This window comes from Primulina huaijiensis, chromosome 9, assembly GCF_012295235.1.
Source record: "Primulina huaijiensis isolate GDHJ02 chromosome 9, ASM1229523v2, whole genome shotgun sequence".
In the NCBI taxonomy this organism is placed as follows: Eukaryota; Viridiplantae; Streptophyta; class Magnoliopsida; order Lamiales; family Gesneriaceae; genus Primulina; species Primulina huaijiensis.
This window is the reverse complement of record NC_133314.1, coordinates 8,344,536-8,366,006: the sequence shown is the minus strand read 5'-3', so window position 1 is coordinate 8,366,006 and position 21,471 is coordinate 8,344,536. Positions and strand designations below refer to the sequence as shown.

The 21,471-nt window shown below is 36.7% G+C and overlaps 2 protein-coding genes and 1 long non-coding RNA gene across 5 annotated transcripts; 1 reads left to right on the top strand and 2 right to left on the bottom strand.

Annotated features, from left to right (window-relative positions):
• Positions 1 to 3,192: 3,192 nt before the first annotated feature.
• LOC140985381 (uncharacterized) lies at positions 3,193 to 7,522 on the top strand. The gene is made up of 2 exons (XR_012176755.1): positions 3,193 to 3,315; positions 7,301 to 7,522. It is a non-coding gene; the product is annotated as an uncharacterized lncRNA (long non-coding RNA).
• Positions 7,523 to 8,367: 845 nt separating this feature from the next.
• On the bottom strand, positions 8,368 to 8,814 carry LOC140983853 (uncharacterized mitochondrial protein AtMg00310-like). Its single transcript, XM_073451011.1, has one exon. The coding sequence runs from the start codon at positions 8,812 to 8,814 to the stop codon at positions 8,368 to 8,370; it is 447 nt and encodes a 148-aa protein (XP_073307112.1).
• A 4,768-nt stretch (positions 8,815 to 13,582) lies between these two features.
• LOC140985077 (lysine-specific demethylase JMJ13-like) lies at positions 13,583 to 19,902 on the bottom strand. 3 transcript variants are annotated; one of them, XM_073452826.1, is made up of 11 exons: positions 19,394 to 19,902; positions 17,758 to 18,136; positions 17,277 to 17,433; positions 16,979 to 17,198; positions 16,604 to 16,657; positions 16,449 to 16,528; positions 16,077 to 16,354; positions 15,588 to 15,983; positions 15,080 to 15,480; positions 14,703 to 14,954; positions 13,583 to 14,367 (listed from the first exon to the last, which is right to left on the bottom strand). In XM_073452826.1, exons 2-11 carry the CDS (start codon positions 18,065 to 18,067, stop codon positions 14,038 to 14,040), a joined length of 2,478 nt encoding a protein of 825 aa, XP_073308927.1. In that variant the 5' UTR covers positions 18,068 to 18,136; positions 19,394 to 19,902; the 3' UTR covers positions 13,583 to 14,037. The 3 variants fall into 3 exon arrangements, with proteins under 3 accessions (XP_073308927.1, XP_073308926.1, XP_073308928.1); XM_073452825.1 differs by having other exon boundaries at positions 19,513 to 19,902; XM_073452827.1 differs by having other exon boundaries at positions 15,362 to 15,480; positions 19,513 to 19,902.
• Positions 19,903 to 21,471: the final 1,569 nt, after the last annotated feature.

The following is a 21,471-nucleotide window of genomic DNA, read 5'->3' as shown; positions in this document are numbered from 1 at the left end:
GGTAGAAGATAGAGCTTGTAACGCCCCGAAAATTTTGAAGTCCACGCAAACCACATGCATGCAATTATTAAATTCTTGGTATTTTAGTTAAATTGTTTTAATGATATTAATTAATTATGTTGTGCATAATTACATGTTTAAAATATATTTTTCTACATTGTGCATTAAAATGTATTTTTAAAGGTGATTCGAGTTGCGATCGAGGAACGGAGACCGAGGGCTGAAAAATTGAGAATGATTTTTTTTATTAAGTAGTTGTTTTTAATTATTTAAAAATATGGTTGATGCTTTTTGGTATTTTTGAAAATAAGGGGTTTTTGAGGTGATTTTATACGCCGGGGCGTAAATTTTATCGGTGTTGGTTTTTCAATTAAAATGCGAACGTTTTCGCAACCCGACTATTAAATTCACAAACTTATTTAAGCAAAATTATCTTTATTATTTTAATTAATCACTAATGAGCTTAATTGGGCCTAATTAGTTTCCTAATGGGCCTAAACCTTGATTAGTGTTTTATTTAGTATTTGTTAAAACAAAAAAAAACCCTACACCATACAACTCAACTCACGGCCACACACTCCCCACAATTTCAAACTCTCCCCACCACCCCTTACACGATACACACTTGCACTCCACAAAGTTGAAGGATTACCGTGAGGATCAAAGGGATTCGAATCCAAGGTTCTTGCCCGTTCTTGGTCGTCAACGTTAATTCGTGCGTTTAAAACGCAAAGGCACGCCATACATCTCCTTTTTCTAATCCATCATATCATATTAATGTTTGAATTATTACATGCATGAAGAACATGAAAGATTTTTCCAGAATTTTCGTAACCTCATGCTTATGGGTTCTAAAGTGGTGTTTTTAATTTCCAAAATCATCTTTTATATATGTTAAAGGGGCTGCCATGATCAGGTCATGTTTAGAGATTGTTTTACTCGAGTTTAGAAGCCTTATAACTCAACCAAAGCACCACACACCATCAAAAACGCAAGCTGGAATCAAGTTGTTGTCTTGGACAGTTTAGGTGTCGGGTTTGGTTCTTAAGGGCTAGGCTTGGGCTTGGCTTGGGTCAAGGCCTAGCCAGGGTCGGGAAGGGGTCAATGAAAGAGTCCTAGCCATGCTAGGACTCGAGATAAGAGGCTGGGAAGGAGTCCTAGCAAGCTAGGACTCCAACCCGTAAGTTGCAAAAGAAGCAGCACAGATTTTGCTGCTGGTGCAGGGAAGAGAGGGGCTCGGCCAGGGGGTCTGGGCTGGGCTAGGTTAGGTCCTTAGGGTCCTAGGAGGGTGCTTGAGGGGATGGTTCAAGGGTTGGCTCGATGGGTAGAAGCCTAGCATCAAAAACGTGAGAGTGGTGAACATGACAGCAAGTAGGCGAGAATTGCTGTCCATGTTCAGTGAGTTGCTGCTCTGGTTCAGGGGCTGGGCTTGGTCTGGGCTTGGTTCAAGCATGGTCTAGGGAAGGTTAGGGTGTGCTGGGTTCGGTAGTGGCTCAACTGGTACAGTCCTAAGCTAACTAGGAATCCTAGAACAACTATGAAACTCGCACACACACACGTGCAGTTTTTGGGTTCAACTTCCAGCGGGTTTTTGAGTGGGCCGGGGCATGTTTTTCGGGCTGGACTTGAACAGTGGGGTCCCTAGATGGGTTGGCTAAGTTTTGGCTCGAGGCGGCTCGGGCGTGGCTCGAGTAAATTAGGAGATGGCTCGGTGCGTTTGATTAAGGGTCAAAAACGAAATTTATAAAGCTAAAAATTGATCCAAGGGTCCACGGGGGTGGCTCACGACTTGGGAGGGTATAATAAATACTAAAAATGCTATGTTTAAAAGTTGGGATCAAAATAACGATTTTTGGATTTATTCGGGATTTAATCGCCGCACGAAACGCTAATTAACGAGTTAATGGTAATGCCTAGTTTTAAGCTTCATAAAATTATGAAAAATTCATGTAAGCTTAAATAATTATTTGGGACATGTTAGAGTCATGAAATCAAGAAAAAAGTCGAAAACGTAAATTGTCGAGTCCAGGGGTAAAACGGTCTTTTTACACCTAGAAATTTGTAAAGGTCATGGCAGTGCCAGAAATGCTGTTCTCATGTTAAATATGATATTTTTGAATGTTTACGAATTTCTCATGATTTAATTATGATTTTTAAATGTCTAAGGAATTTTTATGATTTAAGAAGACATTTAAAATACATGTTGCATGCTTGGTTTCGAAAAGGAAAAACGTAAACATTATTCATGATTTTTCTAAGTGATGTGAATGAAATATGCTGAAGGACGTGAAGTTATTATGACTAATTCGTTAATGTTGGCAACGTCATGAGGGTTATGGTCCCAGTGGGAGCCCGACGATCGTGTTTCCATCATTGCGAATGTGTGGTAACGGTTTTTGTGGTAACGGTAAGAATGGGAACGACGTGAGGGGAAAAGGCCCCAGAGGGAACCCATATATGGAAAAAGGCCCCCGAGGGAACCCCGACGAGCGTATTTCTATTCGATCATGATAGGCCAAGACTCAGTTGACCGGTGAGAGTGTCGCTGATGTCCCCGCCGCCCAGTACTGAGGTTTCACGTAGATGGATCCATCGTTCATGTCATGTCATGTCAGGAAAGTCACAATTAACGATCTGAATTCAACAAAGGAAAACGATAATGCTCATGATCATGTTAAAGGTTTTATGTCATGTCATGGTAAGGAAAAAGAAATCAGGTTTGCATGTCATGAAATGTTATTTTTACTTAAAAGTATTTTCACTGTTGCATGTGGTTTTATACCTATTATTCGTTATCAAGATTATGGTGTGTTGAGTCTTTAGACTCACTAGGTGTGATGGATGCAGGTGGTACTGAGGGATGTCTTGATGGATGATTCTACTGGACTAAAGGTGCACACAACCCGAGGACCAGCGCTACATTTTCCGCATTAGGCTTTATGATTTAAGTTAAAGATTTTTAAGATTATTTATTTATGCTTTTGAGAGATTTTTGAGAGGTTTAGTATGGGCTTTACTTTTCAAATTATTGCTTTTTAGGTTTGGTAAAACGGTAGACGATTTTATTTTACGACTATTTCACTCGAATTTTTAAATACTAGGTGATTGAGGTTTTATTTTAAAAAGGACAAAAATATTTTATAAAAATATTTTCTGGTGAAATTTGAGTTGGTCGAAATTTTTTTTAAAAAAAAATTTCTAGTACTTTTAAGGCAATAAAAAGGGCAGACGTTTCAGTTGATATCAGAGCAAAGGTCCTGTAAAGGGTTGTGCCACCGTCAGCGCCGGGAAGATCAGTCGTCAAGCCTCAAAGTTGTAAGTTTTACTTGCTTTATGTGATTCAGTATGTTATTACCTGCTTGACATTATGAATATCATGATTATGCTACATGTTTACGTCACATGTTTAGTAGCTTCATGATAATATATGTTTTATATGATTGGAATTTTTTTTTATACGTGATACGATATAAAATGAAAAAATTATTTTAATTCAACGCATGTTGGTTTGTGGAGGAATTGGATTATGTTGATATTTGGGTATTAGTATTGACATTCTAACTTTTGGGCTATAAGTTAATCGTGAATATTATGAATGCTTTTGGGATACGTAGAATTTCTAAGAAATTATTTATGATTCATGGTTACTAGTCGAATTAATTTTTTTGGCAATTAGTCTTAAGGAATAATTATTCGAGGATTGCAACGACTTTGGGAATAAGAAAATATATAAATTGGGATTTTTAGTTTGATGGAAAGTAAGATTGGTTATAAGAATTGATTTTTGGGAAATAAGCTTAAAATTTTTGAAATTATGTTATGGGAAAACTGTAGAACAAAAATTAAGAATACCAAGAATTTATGGGTTAATCGTATGATTTTCGAAATTAAAGATCAATTAAGATAATTTTTGAGGAAATTAAGAAATGATTTTTGCAAATATTAAGGAATTTGGGGACTAATTAATTTAGCAATAAGCGATAATTGAATGGATTAAATGATAAGAATTTTGATGATTTAGACTTTTAAGAATATTTGGAACCTTGGGATATCTTGGTTTTAGTATTATAAGAAATTTTAATCAAGGGTTTTTAGGGATGAATCGATGTTAGGCTTGAAAATCTAAGCGTTAGCGATTGCGTTTGAGATTTTAAGATTGAAATTTGATAAGTTGATGAATATTTTGGGTAAAAAATAAGAAAAATAATATATGATAAGTATGGTTATCCATATTTTTATATTGGGAATTTTAAGAAAATTTGAAATTCGAGGTTATTATAATATAGCATTGAGTAATTATGGGTCTTTTTAAGTTGCCATTTGCAAATAAGGATTTAGAAGGAAAATTTAATTGGGACTAAGAAGACGTAAGGACATTTTAGAACTTAAGTTATATCAGAGTAGCGTAGCAGAAGCGTGGATTTTTGGGATACGGGAACTGAATCTAAACTTTGGGTTATTAAGGATAAGCGAATTTCGAGGACGAAATTCAATTTAAGGGGGGGGAGATTGTAACGCCCCGAAAATTTTAAAGTCCACGCAAATCACATGCATGCAATTATTAAATTCTTGGTATTTTAGTTAAATTGTTTTAATGACATTAATTAATTATGTTGTGCATAATTACACGTTTAAAATATATTTTTCTACATTGTGCATTAAAATGTATTTTTAAAGGTGATTCGAGTTGCGATCGAGGAACGGAGACCGAGGGCTGAAATATTGAAAATGATTTTTTTTATTAAGTAGTTGTTTTTAATTATTTAAAAATATGGTTGATGCTTTTTGGTATTTTTGAAAATAAGGGGTTTTTGAGGTGATTTTATACGTCGGGGCGTAAATTTTATCGGTTTTGGTTTTTCAATTAAAATGCGAACGTTTTCGCAACCCGGCTATTAAATTCACAAACTTATTTAAGCAAAATTATTTTTATTATTTTAACTAATCACTAATGAACTTAATTGGGCCTAATTAGTTTCCTAATGGGCCTAAACCTTGATTAGTGTTTTATTTAGTATTTATTAAAACAAAAAAAAAAACCTACACCATACAACTCAACTCACGGCCACACACTCCCCACAATTTCAAGCTCTCCCCACCACCCCTTACACGATACACACTTGCACTCCACTAAGTTGAAGGATTACCGTGAGGATCAAAGGGATTCGAAGCCAAGGTTCTTGCCCGTTCTTCGTCGTCAACGTTAATTCGTGCGTTTAAAAAGCAAAGGCACGCCATACATCTCCTTTTTCTCATCCATCATATCATATTAATGTTTGAATTATCACATGCATGAAGAACATGAAAGATTTTTCCAGAATTTTCGTAACCTCATGCTTATGGGTTCTAAAGTGGTGTTTTTAATTTCAAAAATCATCTTTTATATATGTTAAAGGGGCTGCCATGATCAGGTCATGTTTAGAGATTTTTTTACACGAGTTTAGAAGCCTTATAACTCAACCAAAGCACCACACAACATCACAAACGCAAGCTGGAATCAAGTTGTTGTCTTGGACAGTTTAGGTGTCGGGTTTGGTTCTTAAGGGCTAGGCTTGGGCTTGGCTTGGGTCAAGGCCTAGCCAGGGTCGGGAAGGGGGCAATGAAAGAGTCCTAGCCATGCTAGGACTCGAGACAAGAGGCTGGGAAGGAGTCCTAGCAAGCTAAGACTCCAACCCGTAAGTTGCAAAGGAAGCAGCACAGATTTTGCTGCAGGTGCAGGGAAGAGAGGGGCTCGGCCAGGGGGTCTGGGCTTGGCTAGGTTAGGTCCTTAGGGTCCTAGGAGGGTGCTTGAGGGGATGGTTCAAGGGTTGGCTCGATGGGTAGAAGCCTAGCATCAAAAACGTGAGATTGGTGAACATGACAGCAAGTAGGCGAGAATTGCTGCCCATGTTCAGTGAGTTGCTGCTCTGGTTCAGGGGCTGGGCTTGGTTCAGGCGTGGTGTAGGGAAGGTTAGGGTGTGCTGGGTTCGGTAGTGGCTCAACTGGTAGAGTCCTAAGCTAACTAGGAATCCTAGAACAACTATGAAACTCGCACACACACACGTGCAGTTTTTGGGTTCAACTTCCAGCGGGTTTTTGAGTGGGCCGGGGCATGTTTTTCGGGCTGGGCTTGAACAGTGGGGTCCCTAGATGGGTTGGCTAAGTTTTGGCTCGAGGCGGCTCGGGCGTGGCTCGAGTAAATTAGGAGATGGCTCGGTGCGTTTGATTAAGGGTCAAAAACGAAATTTATAAAGCTAAAAATTGATCCAAGGGTCCACGGGGGTGGCTCACGACTTGGGAGGGTAGAATAAATACTAAAAATGCTATGTTTAAAAGTTGGGATCAAAATAACGATTTTTGGATTTATTCGGGATTTAATCGCCGCACGGAACGCTAATTAACGAGTTAATGGTAATGCCTAGTTTTAAGCTTCATAAAATTATGAAAAATTCATGTAAGCTTAAATAATTATTTGGGACATGTTAGAGTCATGAAATCAAGAAAAAAGTCGAAAACGTAAATTGTCGAGTCCAGGGGTAAAACGGTCTTTTTACACCTAGAATTTGTAAAGGTCATGGCAGTACCCGAAATGCTGTTCTCATGTTAAATATGATATTTTTGAATGTTTACGAATTTCTCATGATTTAATTATGATTTTTAAATGTCTAAGAAATTTTTATGATTTAAGAAGACATTTAAAATACATGTTGCATGCTTGGTTTCGAAAAGGAAAAACGTAAACATTATTCATGATTTTTCTAAGTGATGTGAATGAAATATGTTGAAGGACGTGAAGTTATTGTGACTAATTCGTTAATGTTGGCAACGTTGTGAGGGTTATGGTCCCAGTGGGAGCCCGACGATCGTGTTTCCATCATTGTGAATGTGTGGTAACGGTTTTTGTGGTAACGGTAAGAATGGGAACGACGTGAGGGGAAAAGGCCCCCGAGAGAACCCCGACGAGCGTATTTCTATTCGATCATGATAGGCCAAGGCTCAGTTGACCGGTGAGAGTGTCGCTGATGTCCCCGCCACCCAGTACTGAGGTTTCACGTAGATGGATCCATCGTTCATGTCATGTCATGTCAGGAAAGTCACACTTAACGATCTGAATTCAACAAAGGAAAACGATAATGCTCATGATCATGTTAAAGGTTTTATGTCATGTCATGTTAAGAAAAAAGAAATCAGGTTTGCATGTCATGAAATGTTATTTTTACTTAAAAGTATTTTCACTGTTGCATGTGGTTTTATACCTATTATTCGTTATCAAGATTATGGTGTGTTGAGTCTTTAGACTCATTAGGTGTGATGGATGCAGGTGGTACTGAGGGAGGTCTTGATGGATGATTCTACTGGACTGAAGGTGCACACAACCCGAGGACCAGCGCTACATTTTCCGCATTACGCTTTATGATTTAAGTTAAAGATTTTTAAGATTATTTATTTATGCTTTTGAGAGATTTTGAGAGGTTTAGTATGGGCTTTACTTTTCAAATTATTGTTTTTTAGGTTTGGTAAAACGGTAGACGATTTTATTTGATGACTATTTCACTCGAATTTTTAAATACTAGGTGATTGAGGTTTTATTTTAAAAAGGGCAAAATATTTTATATTTTCTGGTGAAATTTGAGTTGGTCGAAATTTTTAAAAAAAAAAAAAATTTCTAGTACTTTTAAGGCAATAAAAAGGGCAGACGTTTCAGAGCTAGTCTAGCATGTTGGAAGTCATGTAATAGAATCTCACTCCAATCTGCATTAATGCCATCTGAACGTCCCTTTTTCTTGTGGGTCAAGCTCAATCATTCAGACCAGGTTGCCCAAGTTCGCATCGCAAACATCTCAAATTCTGGTTTACTAAGCTTCTCCTTCATCCATAGGAAAATATCAATCGTAGGTAAATGCCTAACCTGTTTCAATAACGGCCAGAAGTAGGACCCTTTCCAGCAGGTTTTGACTGTGGGGCACACAAATAATGTGTGGCTTGTCGAATCACAAACTGACTGACACAATGGGCACACACCAGAGACTGGGACATGATGAGACAATAAATTTTGTCTGTAGGTATTATATCATGTGATACTCTCCAACAAAATATTCGGACTTTCGGAGGGATTGAAAGAGCCCAAAGGTATTGCCACCAACTTTTCAAACGAGAGCTCGAACTAGAGGTTGGAAAGTCATAGAATCCCGTAGCTACCTTGTACCCATCTCGAAATGTGTAATTTCCTTTCGGATCAAAGAGCTAGAATCGGTAGTCCTCACGGTGGGTTGAAGAGATGGGAATGGCTAGGATATCTTCCACCAGGTGATGTGAGAAGTGTTGTCGTACCAGTGATTCCTTCCATCTCCCATTTTCAATAAGGTCCTTAACCATCATATGGTTGTTCTATGTCCCAATTGGAATGACGCCTCCTCTACAGTTCGGAATCCAACTTTCCCCCTTCATGGCAATCTTAGCTCCATCTCCCACATGCCAACAAATCCCATTCTCCAGTAGAGGTCTGCTCCACAACAAGGACCGCCAAAGGTAAGATGGATTATTACCCAGACTGGCCTTCATGATATCTTGATGTCTAAAGTACCGTGCTTTGAGGACTCGAGCTGCCAGCGAGCCTGGATTCTTTATGATACGCCATATCTGCTTAGCTAACAATGCCTTGTTGAAGATTTCCAGGTGGCGGAAACCCAGACCACCTTTGCATTTTGGTTGGCACAGGGCTTCCCAGGATTTCCAATGCAACATTTTCTTTCCCTCATCAACTCCCCACCAGAAGTTCGAGCATACACGCTCTATCTCCTCACAGACCGATTTTGGAATACAAAAACAAAACATAGCATAGGTAGGGATTGACTGTAGCACCGATTTTATCAAAGTCTCTTTTCCCCCTGCTGAAAATGTTTTGTTGCCCCACCCTTGGATTCTCTGTACTACCCGCTCTCGCTAAAGGACAAAGATGACTTCTCAAAGTTAATAAGTTGCCCGGAAGCTCTCTCATAAGATACAAGACATTTCTTGATGGATTCGCAGTCTGCCATTGTCGCTCTTAAGAAAAGCAGGCTATCATCTGCAAAGAATAGGTGAGTAATGGCACGACATGATGATGCTATACGAACTCCAGTTAATAACCGTCGCTCTTCAAGAGATAGAAGAGCACAAGATAATCCATGTGCACATAATACAAATAAGTAAGGAGAAAGAGGATCTCCCTGTCTTAGGCCTCTGCTTGGGATGACATTTCCAATAATGTCATCATTTAGAGAGAAAAAGTACCTTACAGTACGCACACACCGCATTATTTTTTCCACCCAGATTGGGGAAAAGCCCAGTCTAATCATCATACCTTCAAGGAAGCTCCATTCCACTCTATCGTAGGCTTTGCTCATATCAAGTTTCAACGCACCATACCCTTTCTGGCCTTTTTTTCTGCTTCTGATCCAATGTAACGCTTCGAAGCCCAAAGTAATATTATCAGAAATCAGTCGACCTGGGATGAAGGCACTTTGGAACTCATTAACTGTCTTGTTTAGTATAGGACTCAACCTGTAAAGGCCTAGAAATCCGTATTTGAAAATTTGCGAAAAAATTCAAAATTTTCTTTTAAACTAAATAAAATATTCAGTTCATAAAATAAACTGTTGAATAACGTATCATGTTTAAAAATAGCAGCGGAAGAAATTAATGTTGTAAAAATAACTGTAAAAAATTTATCCAACGGTAGATAAAAATGTCTGAGCGATAACAACAATAAATGCTGAAACTGAGGTCCTCGGGTCCCACTACTGCCGACTCGAGCTGGCTCACTGATCCCCGCCCTCGGTCCCGGCATCATCAGTACCTACAACAATCAAGTCTAGTGAGCCTAAAGACTCAGCATGCATATATCGTAAATAACAAGGAAATAAATAATAAAGTCGCATGCAAGTGAAAATTTCCTGTAATGAGCTGTAACGTAAAATATCATTTCATTGGTAATTATAGTACGTGCATAACTGAACTGAAAATATCATAGTGAAAATGTTTGCTCCTAGGAGCCCTGTAATGAAATAACTTGTAATAATTTTCTGGTGAGATTATGGTCTACGCAAGTGGTCCCTGAACTGAATTGAACTGACCGGTAACTGGCGACCGGGCCGGTAACTGACGACCGGACTTAATAATGTATGTCTGATCAGAGTACTGCCACAGTATACTGGATGAAACAACTGAACTGACCTGTAACTGACGACCGGGCCGGTAACTGACGACCGGGCCGGTAACTGGCGACCGGACTTAAGCATGATAGTAAAGTGACCACAAGCAATATCGCATAAATCTCAAAATGAATATTTGCACGTAATATAATTAACTAACATAATTAAATATGAACAATTTCGATCTTCTTGCAATAAAATCATGTACTTGCGATATTTAAAAATACCTATATGGCTTGATTGAAGAGTGAAAGAAGATACAAACATGCCTTGGTTTGTTTTGACAGAAAACAAACGAAATAACGACGCGGCGCGGCGGAGACGGAGCGCTCTTCACTTTCTTACTTTTTCTCTCTTAATTCCTTTAAACCAAGCATGCACCATAATAATTATAATAGAGAAAAAAATCGTAAACATGATGCATGAACATTTAAAAAATATCATGATTTGTGCTCAGGGCGCTGACGTGACCAAAATCTGACCCCGGGTGCAAAATGACCATTTTGCCCCTAGAAACCCAAAAATTATCGTTTCACACTGGACCTCTAAAATTGACCCGAAGTGTACCAAACTCCTTAAAATATCCCAGAACATATATATAAGTACCCCTAGACGTAAACGCGAGCCCAAAATCAAACTTAATCGATTCGTTTTAAAACTTGGACCGGGGTCCCGGTTTTAATCCGAATCGAACCAAAATTTCCCCAAATTTTACCAAACTTAAAACATGACTTAACAACACCATACCAGACTTAAATCCACCCAATTCGAACCCCTTATAACCCTTAAAATCTCGTTGATATGCTGCTGGATTTTCAGAACTTGCACAACCCAAAACTCTAGTTTATGCTCCTCCCTTCGTTTCGCTTCAAGCCTTCACCCTATGGAACCAGTCCCTACCCGAACACACCTAGACCACTCTACTCTCCCCTGGACATGCTGAACCCACGGCTAACCTCCCATGCAAGCCTACACTACCGGCCCGATCGCTATGCTCCAAACGTGCCGAGCCGAGCTTCTCTCCCCTACGTTTGCAACCGTTAACCTCGATGGTTCCAGCGGTGGTTGGGCCACATTCGACCGTGACTCAGACCCACAAGGGTCTGGTCCATGTCCAAGCTCAGTCCTCGCCCCACCGGCGCCATCCCCACTTCGATCCATCATGCACGCAAGACAAACTACCGATAACACTCCCCGACCCAACCACCTACAGCAACACCCACCATATAGAACCCCAAGACTACACCTCAGAAGTGTTTTCAGCCTCCTAACAACTCGATTCCCACAGCCCCTTGCACAGAAATACATGAAAACGTGAGCATCCACCTAGGAAATGCAAGAACACAACAAGAATTTGACAACCTTCATGCTCATGACTGGATTGAGAAAACCTTTGGTAAAATAACACATAACCACATAAATATGACGTGTAAGATGCAGAAATAATAGTACGGGACATTCCTTGAAGTATATTGAATAAAACTTTGAACGATCGCGCGAGGGAGGGCACCAGAGAGATTTTCTTTGCAACATGAAGCTTGGTTGAAGCTTGGCTATGCAAAGGGGCTGAAACGGATACGATTTTATTGGGGAAGGGGAAAGGTGTCGGCTAGTGTAGGGACCATTAGGTTTAAGTTAATTAGTAATTTAGGTGATAATTATATAATAATCATATAGTTAATGGACCTAAATTGATTAAATTAAAAGGTTAACAAGATGATTAAGCCCAATACTTAAAAGTAGGCCCATTAGATCTTAACGCACTCCCGTAAAATAATCCGTGTTGAAAAGGTTTTGAAAATAATAGCCGGACCCTTAAAAAGTCTCCTGATTTGATAAAATTTGCATACCGTAAAAAAAAATAAAATCTTGCCGGTGAAAATACCCAAAAATACTCATTTTTGAAAAATACAATTAAAAACAACTTATTTTAATTTATAAAAATAAATCGTGAAATAAAATAATTTTTCCTAAAAAATCTCCGGTCTCCGATCCTCGTTCGAACGTGAAATGCATATAAAAACCCTAATGCATGAACTTTTAAAATTTCATGAATTAAATCCTATCATTCAATAATAATGCATAAAATACATAAAAATAATTAAACACAAATTAATAAAATAAACATACATTTTATGCTTTAAAAGAATTAAATAAAATACCAAAGAAATTTAATAATTTGTATGCATGTGGTTCACGTGGACTTTCCTATTTTTGGGACATTACACAACCTATTCGTCAAACTCCGGGCAACTATTTTGTAACAGACATTGCAAAGGCTGATTGGACGAAAGTCCTTCATAGTCATAGGATTCTGAATTTTCGGCACCAGTGTAACTATTGTAGCATTACAATCCTCAATAGCTGACCCATCATTGAGTATTTTTAATATGGCCGCAGTTGTTTCCTCCCCGATCACATCCCAACATTTCTGAAAGAAGAAAACTGACATATCGTCCGGTCCTGGGGCTTTATCTGGGTGCATGTCAAATACGGCCTTCCGCACTTCAGCAGCTGAGAATGGGGCACAAAGAACTAAGTTTATTTGATCATCAATTGTTGCGTTTACATAACTCTGGATCTTATTCCTTTCATGTGCAGTAGGATTAGTAGAGCTAAATAGATTTGTGAAGTAGCGCTCAACAATCTCAGCCATGCCACCTGTGTCTGTACACCAATCCCCGTAGGATGAGACTAGTCCCCTGATATGGTTTCAGGTTCTTCTAGCTGTCGCACAAGCATGAATGTATTTAGAATTCATATCCCCAACTACTATTATTACTTGTTAAGATGTTACTTAATTCAATACTACTCTCACTCATATACGTTTAACTTAACACTAAAAAACAGCAAACTGCACTTTGATCACCCCTGTGATTTTTCACGTACTGCTATATTGGTGTTCCGGCTCTCATGCGCGATTCAATTTTTTCGAGTAGATTTATCTTTTCGTGATCTACAACTTTCATTTCAATATTTTTTGGATAAAATTTATTATATATTTAGAAATATTTTGAAATATGTTATATTTGAGTATATGATATATCTATTCAATATGTATTAACCCATAATTATAGTTTCGTTCATAAAATATGATACATTATAATAAAAAAAAATTTAAAAAAATCCATCAACAAAATAAACTTGAAAATAATACTTAATTAAATTTAATAAGAATGAACTTAAAAGCAATTTAAGCGAAAGCTAAAATTGACATTTTAGCTTAATCATTGTCAGTTAAATCATTTGTAATAGTTTTATGTATCAATTTGTCAATTTACTTATAATTTGTTGAAAGTTATTGGTAATATAAACGAACATGAATAAGTAATGATTAGAACCAATATACATATAAGAAAATAAAATGGAAGAAAATTTCTGTAAATTTTATTAATGTAATGTCATAAGCTCAAAAGAATATTGAACCCTACAAACTGAAGCAGAAAACTTTAACAATTGTGACGTTAAAAAGACCAGAATGTGAAAAAACACATTTACGCCTTCACAAAAATCAATCAATTGTTATGAACAAATTTACAAAATTAAAAAAAAAGATAATTAATCTAAAGACTACTTAGAGTGAGATAGGTTCCTTCACCACATTTAATAAAACACTCGGCTCGAGAACCCGAAGAAATATCACGGTGCAGGCAACCCAAGTAGGACGGCTGCACAAAGAATAGAACTTCTGTGTAAAGTAGGTTAATTTTAGTTACTGCTCCTCGGAACTATATTTCTAACTTTCCTTCCTTACATCCTCGTTAGGATAATCTTGTTAGCAGAGTTAGGTTGAAGAAGCTTCACTTCAGCCATAAACTAATCTGATCTTCAGAGTACATTCTACCAATAACTCAGTTCATGGTGTCTACCCTAAGATTGATGGCCCTCTCACTTTGAGACGTTTTGGCCCGATTTCTATGGAAGGAGGTCTACTCGAGTATTTCCCCAACTCGTACTCATGTCTTGTATCTTTTTGCAGTTTGCTCCACGCTTCATCATCGACCATTTTCTTGAACTTAATGGAGATGGGAAGACCGCTTCCCCTAGCCGTTTTCTCGCTAGAGGGAACAACACGAGTTTCTTTGAACTCAGTTGAGTTGAAGCTAGATTTACAACCTACATCAGCAGTTGAACATTCGGATAACGTAACCTGTATAGAGAGTCCTGCTTGATGCTTCTTTAATCGCTTCAGACCCTGAGAGAATAAAAGAACCAAATGATAAAAAGAAAAGTTAGATGATTAAGTTGTCCATAAGATTGAGAATCAACTAGTCGATGTCATATTCTAATCGCTTAAAATAGCAGCACTAATTATTTTGCAAAGGCATGTTTTCTTTACTTATCACATTTATTTTTTTTCTTTTTTGGTTTGCGGCAGGTAGGACTGAGGGGGATGCTCTTTCAATGACTGAAGCAACAAATAAAACAAATTAGCCCAAAAATCTTGTTCCCAATATCTGTGGTCATTATTATGTCATATTACAATTGTTCCAACAGACTTTTCATTCAACAACACGTGTAGGGTCGTACCTGTTGTTCCCCATTAAGAGACATGGAATCGTGCAAGATCATCTTCTCCAATATCGGAGGAGACCGCCTTTTGACCCTGAATATTTCTGAATCAGACTGATCACTTTCGTCATTAGTGTTATTTCTAGCATTAGCTGCCTGAACAATCTTTTGGGAGCTAACAACTTCGCAAGAAGAGGATTGTGGAATTTCAGAGACAGAGGAAATGAATTGCCTACGAGATGCCACGACCGAGTAGGAGTTCTTACACACCTATAGAAGCAGCCATAAAATGTTAGACCTGCACTTTGAGAACAACGGTAGCATCTTGCAGAAACACATCAATGAAAAAGGAAACCGAAGCGAGACGGCAAAATTATCAAGGAGGCGAGTTTTACATGGTCAAGTTTGGGAAAACTTTCAGTCAACTTCAATGATGATGGACGAGCAATACTTGAATTATCTGGTGTTTGAGTTCTAATTTTCTCAGTTTCATAGCACAAGCTGCAGCGATTGTGAGAATTACATGGTTGGAGCTTAGTTTGATTCTCGGTAGAACAAATTTTGAATTCTATTTCGGAAGTAATCTTGCCATATGGAATATAACCGTCATACAAAGCTCCTGAGAATATGTTAGATAACAAAACAAAGTCATCGTCATTTCTAAAATGCTGCTCGACCTCGTTAAATACATCTTTATCCTGCTCGAACTGCCTCGCTGCTGCTTCCAATTTCAAGATATCCTCCCTAACAGAAATAGTTGAAGAGCCACCACAAGGCACATCAAGTGATCTGATATCTAAAAGGGAGATGAAAAGATACGATCAATCATCATGATAAATTAAAAGATAAAAGTAGAACAAAATATCAAAATCGAGTCCAAAATAATATTTGACTCCAGTGTACCATGGTGAAGGCATACAGGATGCATGTAGCACTTGCAATTTAGATACGCTACATAACAATCCCGCTTGCATATGGTGCAAAGAATTGTCCCATAGCAAATAGAAGAAGCACCGGAGCATTTAGTTGATTTTGTTAGGCACCAGTGAGCATAATGCTGGAAACGGATTAATGTTGCAAAAGAAACTTTGATGCTCCTACGAGATATCAACTCTTCATTTGAATAACTGGGGTCTTTAAGGTCCAGACGGGAATAAAGAAACATGGCTTCTTTGCACAGAAGCTCTTCTTGGGGAATGATTGGAATCTTATTAAGCAGAGCATAACGATGACTTGCGATTGATCCCAGGGGAAACCAATCACCAACTGCAAAATTAACAGCTTCACCACAACAAAAACCTGTTACATACACAAGATATTTTCATCGTTAAAATTATCAAAATAATCATACAAAATTTATGGACGATCTCTCCACCTAATTATGCAACATACCATGACTAAATCCCGCATGATAAGCCCTGGGGAAAGTTATTACATAATCCCCGGGCTTTTGTACGGCTTTATAAACGGGAACATTGTGTTCTAACAAGATATTTGGAGGAAACAACGTTGTCTTCCCCAAGAGAACATCAAAAGCTCCATCCTCCCCATCAGCTGATAAGATATCACGATTGTACACGCGCTCCCTTACCACCTTTTCAAAATCAAGAGCTGCATGACCAGGAATTCCATACCATGTTTTTGCTGCCCCACAATGATGATAGTTGATGCTATACTTGCATATAAACAATTTTCATACCAAATATTAGGTCGACAAACTGAAAGAAAAAAAAAATTCAAATTTGAAGTCGATAAAACACATACCTATACAGGTAATGATCTTCAACATGCCACGCAAACATGCTAAACAACATTCCTATATAAAGCATAGGCTCAGTCACTCCCTATAGTAGATGAAACATGAGTCAGCAATTGATTTCAATAGGGAAAAAAATACTGATATAGGAATTAGAGCATACTGGGATTGCAGTTTCCAGAAGGCGCAAAACAGATTTAGGTAGCCGGGAGAGTTTCTGAAAAAAATCGAGCATAAACGATTCTGATCAATACATTTACAAACAAAAACTACGAATGGATGAGCAAATATTCCTACCAATACATTAAAATTCAAAACGCTTAAAAAGTGAGAATTTATACATTAACATGACTTATAGGAGGAAGAGTAGAGGGAATCAAATGAATTCAACCACTGACGAGTCTCAAACTAGAATCATAAAAACAGTCACTAATCTTTTAGCCGATATCTAATTCAAAAACCAAGAACGAGTCAAATTCAACACTAGTACTCCAAAAAACAGAACATATTAGTGAACATTTTGTAACAAAATCCACACCTTCAGATTCCATTTGGATTTTCCAAGTGGATCATTGGGAGAAGATGAAAATGCACTACCATCAACATCACATGCATATTCAACACTTTCAATCTTTCCACCAGCTATTTCATGCCAAAATTCTTTTTCCATGTAAGAGGTAGGAAGGCATCCAACACTACAATATCTACGAGCAAAAAATTTGTTCGCCATTTTCTCGAAATCACAAAATGTGTAGTTCCTGAAAAGATTACTCATGTTCAAAGCCTTAAAAATATCTGAGTAAGATTATATTTCGAACAAGGGAGACATGGCTCACCTGCCACTCATGTAAAAGGTAAACCTGTCATCAGTATCCCATTCAGCTAAACGAAGTGGTTGCACTCTTGTTGTAAATTTGAAACCACCATTCTCTTTCATCAGAACCACACCAGCGGGAACAGAAGCACTCACAGGGGATACGATCTTGCATATACCTGGAGATGGAGAGTAGAATTTGAAACACTAGTCTCTTTGACACTCGGGGTTTTAAAAAACCCAATAAGAGATAAGAACAAGGATGAAAGGAATGTAGAGATATATAAGGGCATTCAAAGAATAATCCTTCATGCTAACATTATTTGGAAGACGGAAAAATAAAAACATTGATAATAATTTCACTTACATCGAAAACATCAATGTCAATTAAGTTTAAAAATGTGACTAGATTTTGTACGTAACAGACAAACTTCAAATTGAACAAAAACTATCGGTGCACGTAGCTTAGCTAAGCATCACATCATGGGCGGAATGGTTATTACCATATTTTGAGGCTTCTGGAGCTATCTTTTGCAAATAAACTAAAGGATCCTCAAACTCCTCTTTAGTTGGACAGTATACTGGACACTCAAGAATTTTATCCGTCCATTCAAGGTCAGATGTGTCGAACTTTGCCACCTTGCACTTTAAAAGTACATCATTATCATTTGAAGTGTAACCAAATTTTGAGCATGAATCAGCACCACTATGTATTCGCACACCACAAGGAGCAGAAGCTTTTAAAGCATCTCCCCCGCTCCTACTCATCATACTCTGCTCGCAAGTTGGGTCATTCAATGTTTCTCTTTTCATACGCTGTAACCTTTTACGCTTCAGAAATTCCAATTCAGCTTCTCTCAACGTACAGGCCCTACCTTCCACCTGCCAAAAAAAGTCGATTATTCAAAATTACAAACATAGATGTCAATCTTCAATTGCTAAAGACGGGCAACGAAATTCTATATCATGCAGAAAATCCTAAAAGAAATACACTAGCAATTTGATGGGGCAACTAGAGAAATCCATCATTCCCAAATTATTCAATCTCTTTCATTTCCATCATTCCTCTTTAATCTCAGTTAGGGTTTATGAAAACACAAGCATCATCCCTTGTTTTAGCGGTTTGTTAACAAAAACTAAACGTAATCTGTAGATGCTAAAAGTTAACGCCTCATTTTTTTCAAAGAATACCAGTCAATTGCCAAGCCATTTAATTGGCATACCTCCCGGCTCCCATTAATAACAAATGTTTACCCAATTCACATCACAACAATTGTGTCAAAAAACAGAAAAAAGAGAAAGTGGAAAAGTAAGGCATACCCACATTCAAATAAGAGTCATTTAAAATTCATAATTACGCAAAACAATTGAATATTAATGTAAAATTAAAAATAATAATAATCGAAAATAAAGCTGGACAAAACTTGTGTACGAAACTTGAAAGAACCCCACATGAATGAACAGAGTGCAAATTTTGTTCAATAAAAAGGAGAACGTCAAAACTGGAAAAAAAAAATCCAAAAGGCACAGTTTTAGTTACTTTCATAACAACAAGTGCCCAAAAACCACAAAGTACAGGAAAATAAAAATTATCTGTTTTCCAATACAAAAGAAAAATAATAATTGGAAAACCCTGAAAACTTTCATCTATTGACCAAAGCTAAACAGGCCAGATCTACAAATTGGAGGACAAATTAGCAAGATTTCAAACTGTTAAAATCATGCCGAATGAATTTTATTATATATGTAAGAAGTAAGAACAGACAGGTAAAAAAAAAAAAAAAGAGGCAAGGGAAAGCACGAGTTTAAAATATCATCAACAAAGAACTTGAGATTATTTATCTAAAAACAAAGGCCACAGAAAAAGAAAATCACAAAACAATCCCACCTTGGCTAAAATTACAGAAAATTACAGAAAATTAAAGAAAAAAACCTACGGCTCGTAATAGTATTATGCACCTCTAAATTTCAAGTCAGCAGTTTGTTCTTCAACAAAAGAGGAAAAGTGCGCGCCAATAATCAACAAACAATGTTGATACAATAAGCACCAAATGAAAACCGTTCACCAAATGCTTCAATTCGAACCAAAATCAAACAAATGTAAAAAGATCTAAATGCTGAAATAAAAAAAAAAACAACCGGAACAATGCATTGACGACGTAAAACGAATCTGTGTCTTCATTCACAAAGCACCCGGTCAACCCGCATTATTTACAGACAAATAATGTACAGATAAACAGGCAATACACGCAACTGACCATCTCATTCCGAAACAAGCCGCCGTCCACCTGCTTCTTTTCCCAAATTCCACACAATAAAATCCCTACACAATCCCAAGACAACAATTCAAGCCACCAAAAGTCAAAAAATGCCCATTAAAGTTTCTACATTCTCAAGGAAACTCCATAGAACGAATCAAATCTCAGAAAAACCAGAACGAGCACCCTCGCCACAACTCAGATTCAATACACAGAAGGCACTCTTCCTTCAAACACCCCTCCACACCTCCCGGCGGTGAAATAGCGAATTTCCGGCGCGAAAAGCAGGTTCTCCGGCGGGCTCAGAAACCGTGTAGAGAGAAAAAGTGCCTTCTAGAGAGAGAAAAGAAGAGAGGAACAGTAGATGGAGGAATCTTAACAAAGGGACAGGCGTCGTAAAACTGAATTTATNCCTTCTTAATTACAAGTAATCCTGTCGTGGATATAAATTAGTTTTTTGTATAATAATTTTTAAAATAAAAATAAGGATATTATATTATAATTAAAATTTTAAAGATGATATTTATAATAATTTTATGTTAACTATAATAATTATCTAAGTATGATATTTTTTATCACAAAATTTAAGATATTTTTAATAATATTTTAGATTTTTCGGGCAAGATATTTTATATTTTTTAGATCACGAGTGTGCTAATTTTGTGATTTGCAAAGGATAATTAGTATATATAATTAGTTCTTGTGTATCATGTTTATACAATTGAAATACTTATCGTAATATAATAATTTTTGTTATTTTAAAATTAATGAAGTTTCAACATTTTTCTTTTAGAAGTAAGGATAGAAATTTCCTCTTTGAGGATTTTCGGTTTTGAGGATTGAGATAGATCTAATAGCATCCTACTCATACCCGACTCGAATACTCAATTAAATTTATTTATATATATTATAATATATATGTATATTTATTTTTGTAACATGTACTTACTAAAGTAACTAATATAAACATATAGTACCTTAGAAAACCTATTTTGGTAAGACCACTTCAAAATTATAAAATAACCTTTAATTTTATTTAAAAATTACTAATTTTTAATTGATAACTTAGCTAAAAATAAAAAATTCTCACAAAATTAAGAAATATATTTTTCTTATTGATCTTTTTAGGTAATTGTAGGATTGAGCTTTTGTCGCTTTAACAAAATTTATAGCAGGTGGTAACAGTATAACTCATATATTTTAAACTGTAATAGCAGTCTAAGCACCACGGTTCAATCACTCTCTTATCAGGACAATTATTGTATTCCAACAATCTATTTTTTCATAATTACATTTTTTTGTAACCAATGAGAATCGAACATGTGACCTTGTCTTAGATACATATTGTAAAATCGAGTACCCGCTTTAGCAAAAGATATAGCTGGTGATAATTGTGCAACTCAAATTTTTTAAATCACACAATAGCTCAATTGTCTTGTTATTTTATTGACCTACCCAACATTGACAATTATTACATATCAAAAATCTCTCTTCTAACAATTACACTCTTTGCAATTAACGGAAATCGAATATGTGAGTTTGACTCTGATACCAATTATAAGATCAAATATTTATCACTTTACGAAAAGTTATAGTTTATGATAATGAGGCAAATGAAATATTTTCCGTCGCTCCCCAAATTACTATCTTGGTCTAACTTGCAAACTTTTATTAAGGAAAAAAATAAAATAAGTTGAGAAACCCCATTAAAGAAGAAACAATAAAAATAAAAATACAAAAGAAAAAAATTAATGTCCAAATCCAAATTTCATTCAGCAAAAATATTAAATAAAAAAATTACATAAATACACAACGCGTCATAATATCGTTAGAATATTAATAATAAGCACAAGGTTGACGCCTTCTTTTGGCTTATACTTGTGTAAAACAACCTATGTATATATTTAAAAAAAAAAAAAAAAAAAACAACCTCTGTATATATATTAAAATTTTAATTTA

Excerpts from the sequence above, each read along its gene's own strand:
- LOC140985077 (XM_073452825.1), bottom strand. Across the intron at positions 17,434-17,757 it reads TCCAGAAGCCTCAAAATATG|GTATATGCAAGATCGTATCC; the intron begins GTAATAACCATT and ends CTCCATCTCCAG. Across the intron at positions 14,368-14,702 it reads CTCTTAATGGGGAACAACAG|GGTCTGAAGCGATTAAAGAA; the intron begins GTACGACCCTAC and ends TTATTCTCTCAG.
- LOC140983853 (XM_073451011.1), bottom strand. The coding sequence starts at position 8,814 with ATGTTTTGTTTTTGTATTCCAAAATCGGTCTGTGAGGAGATAGAGCGT.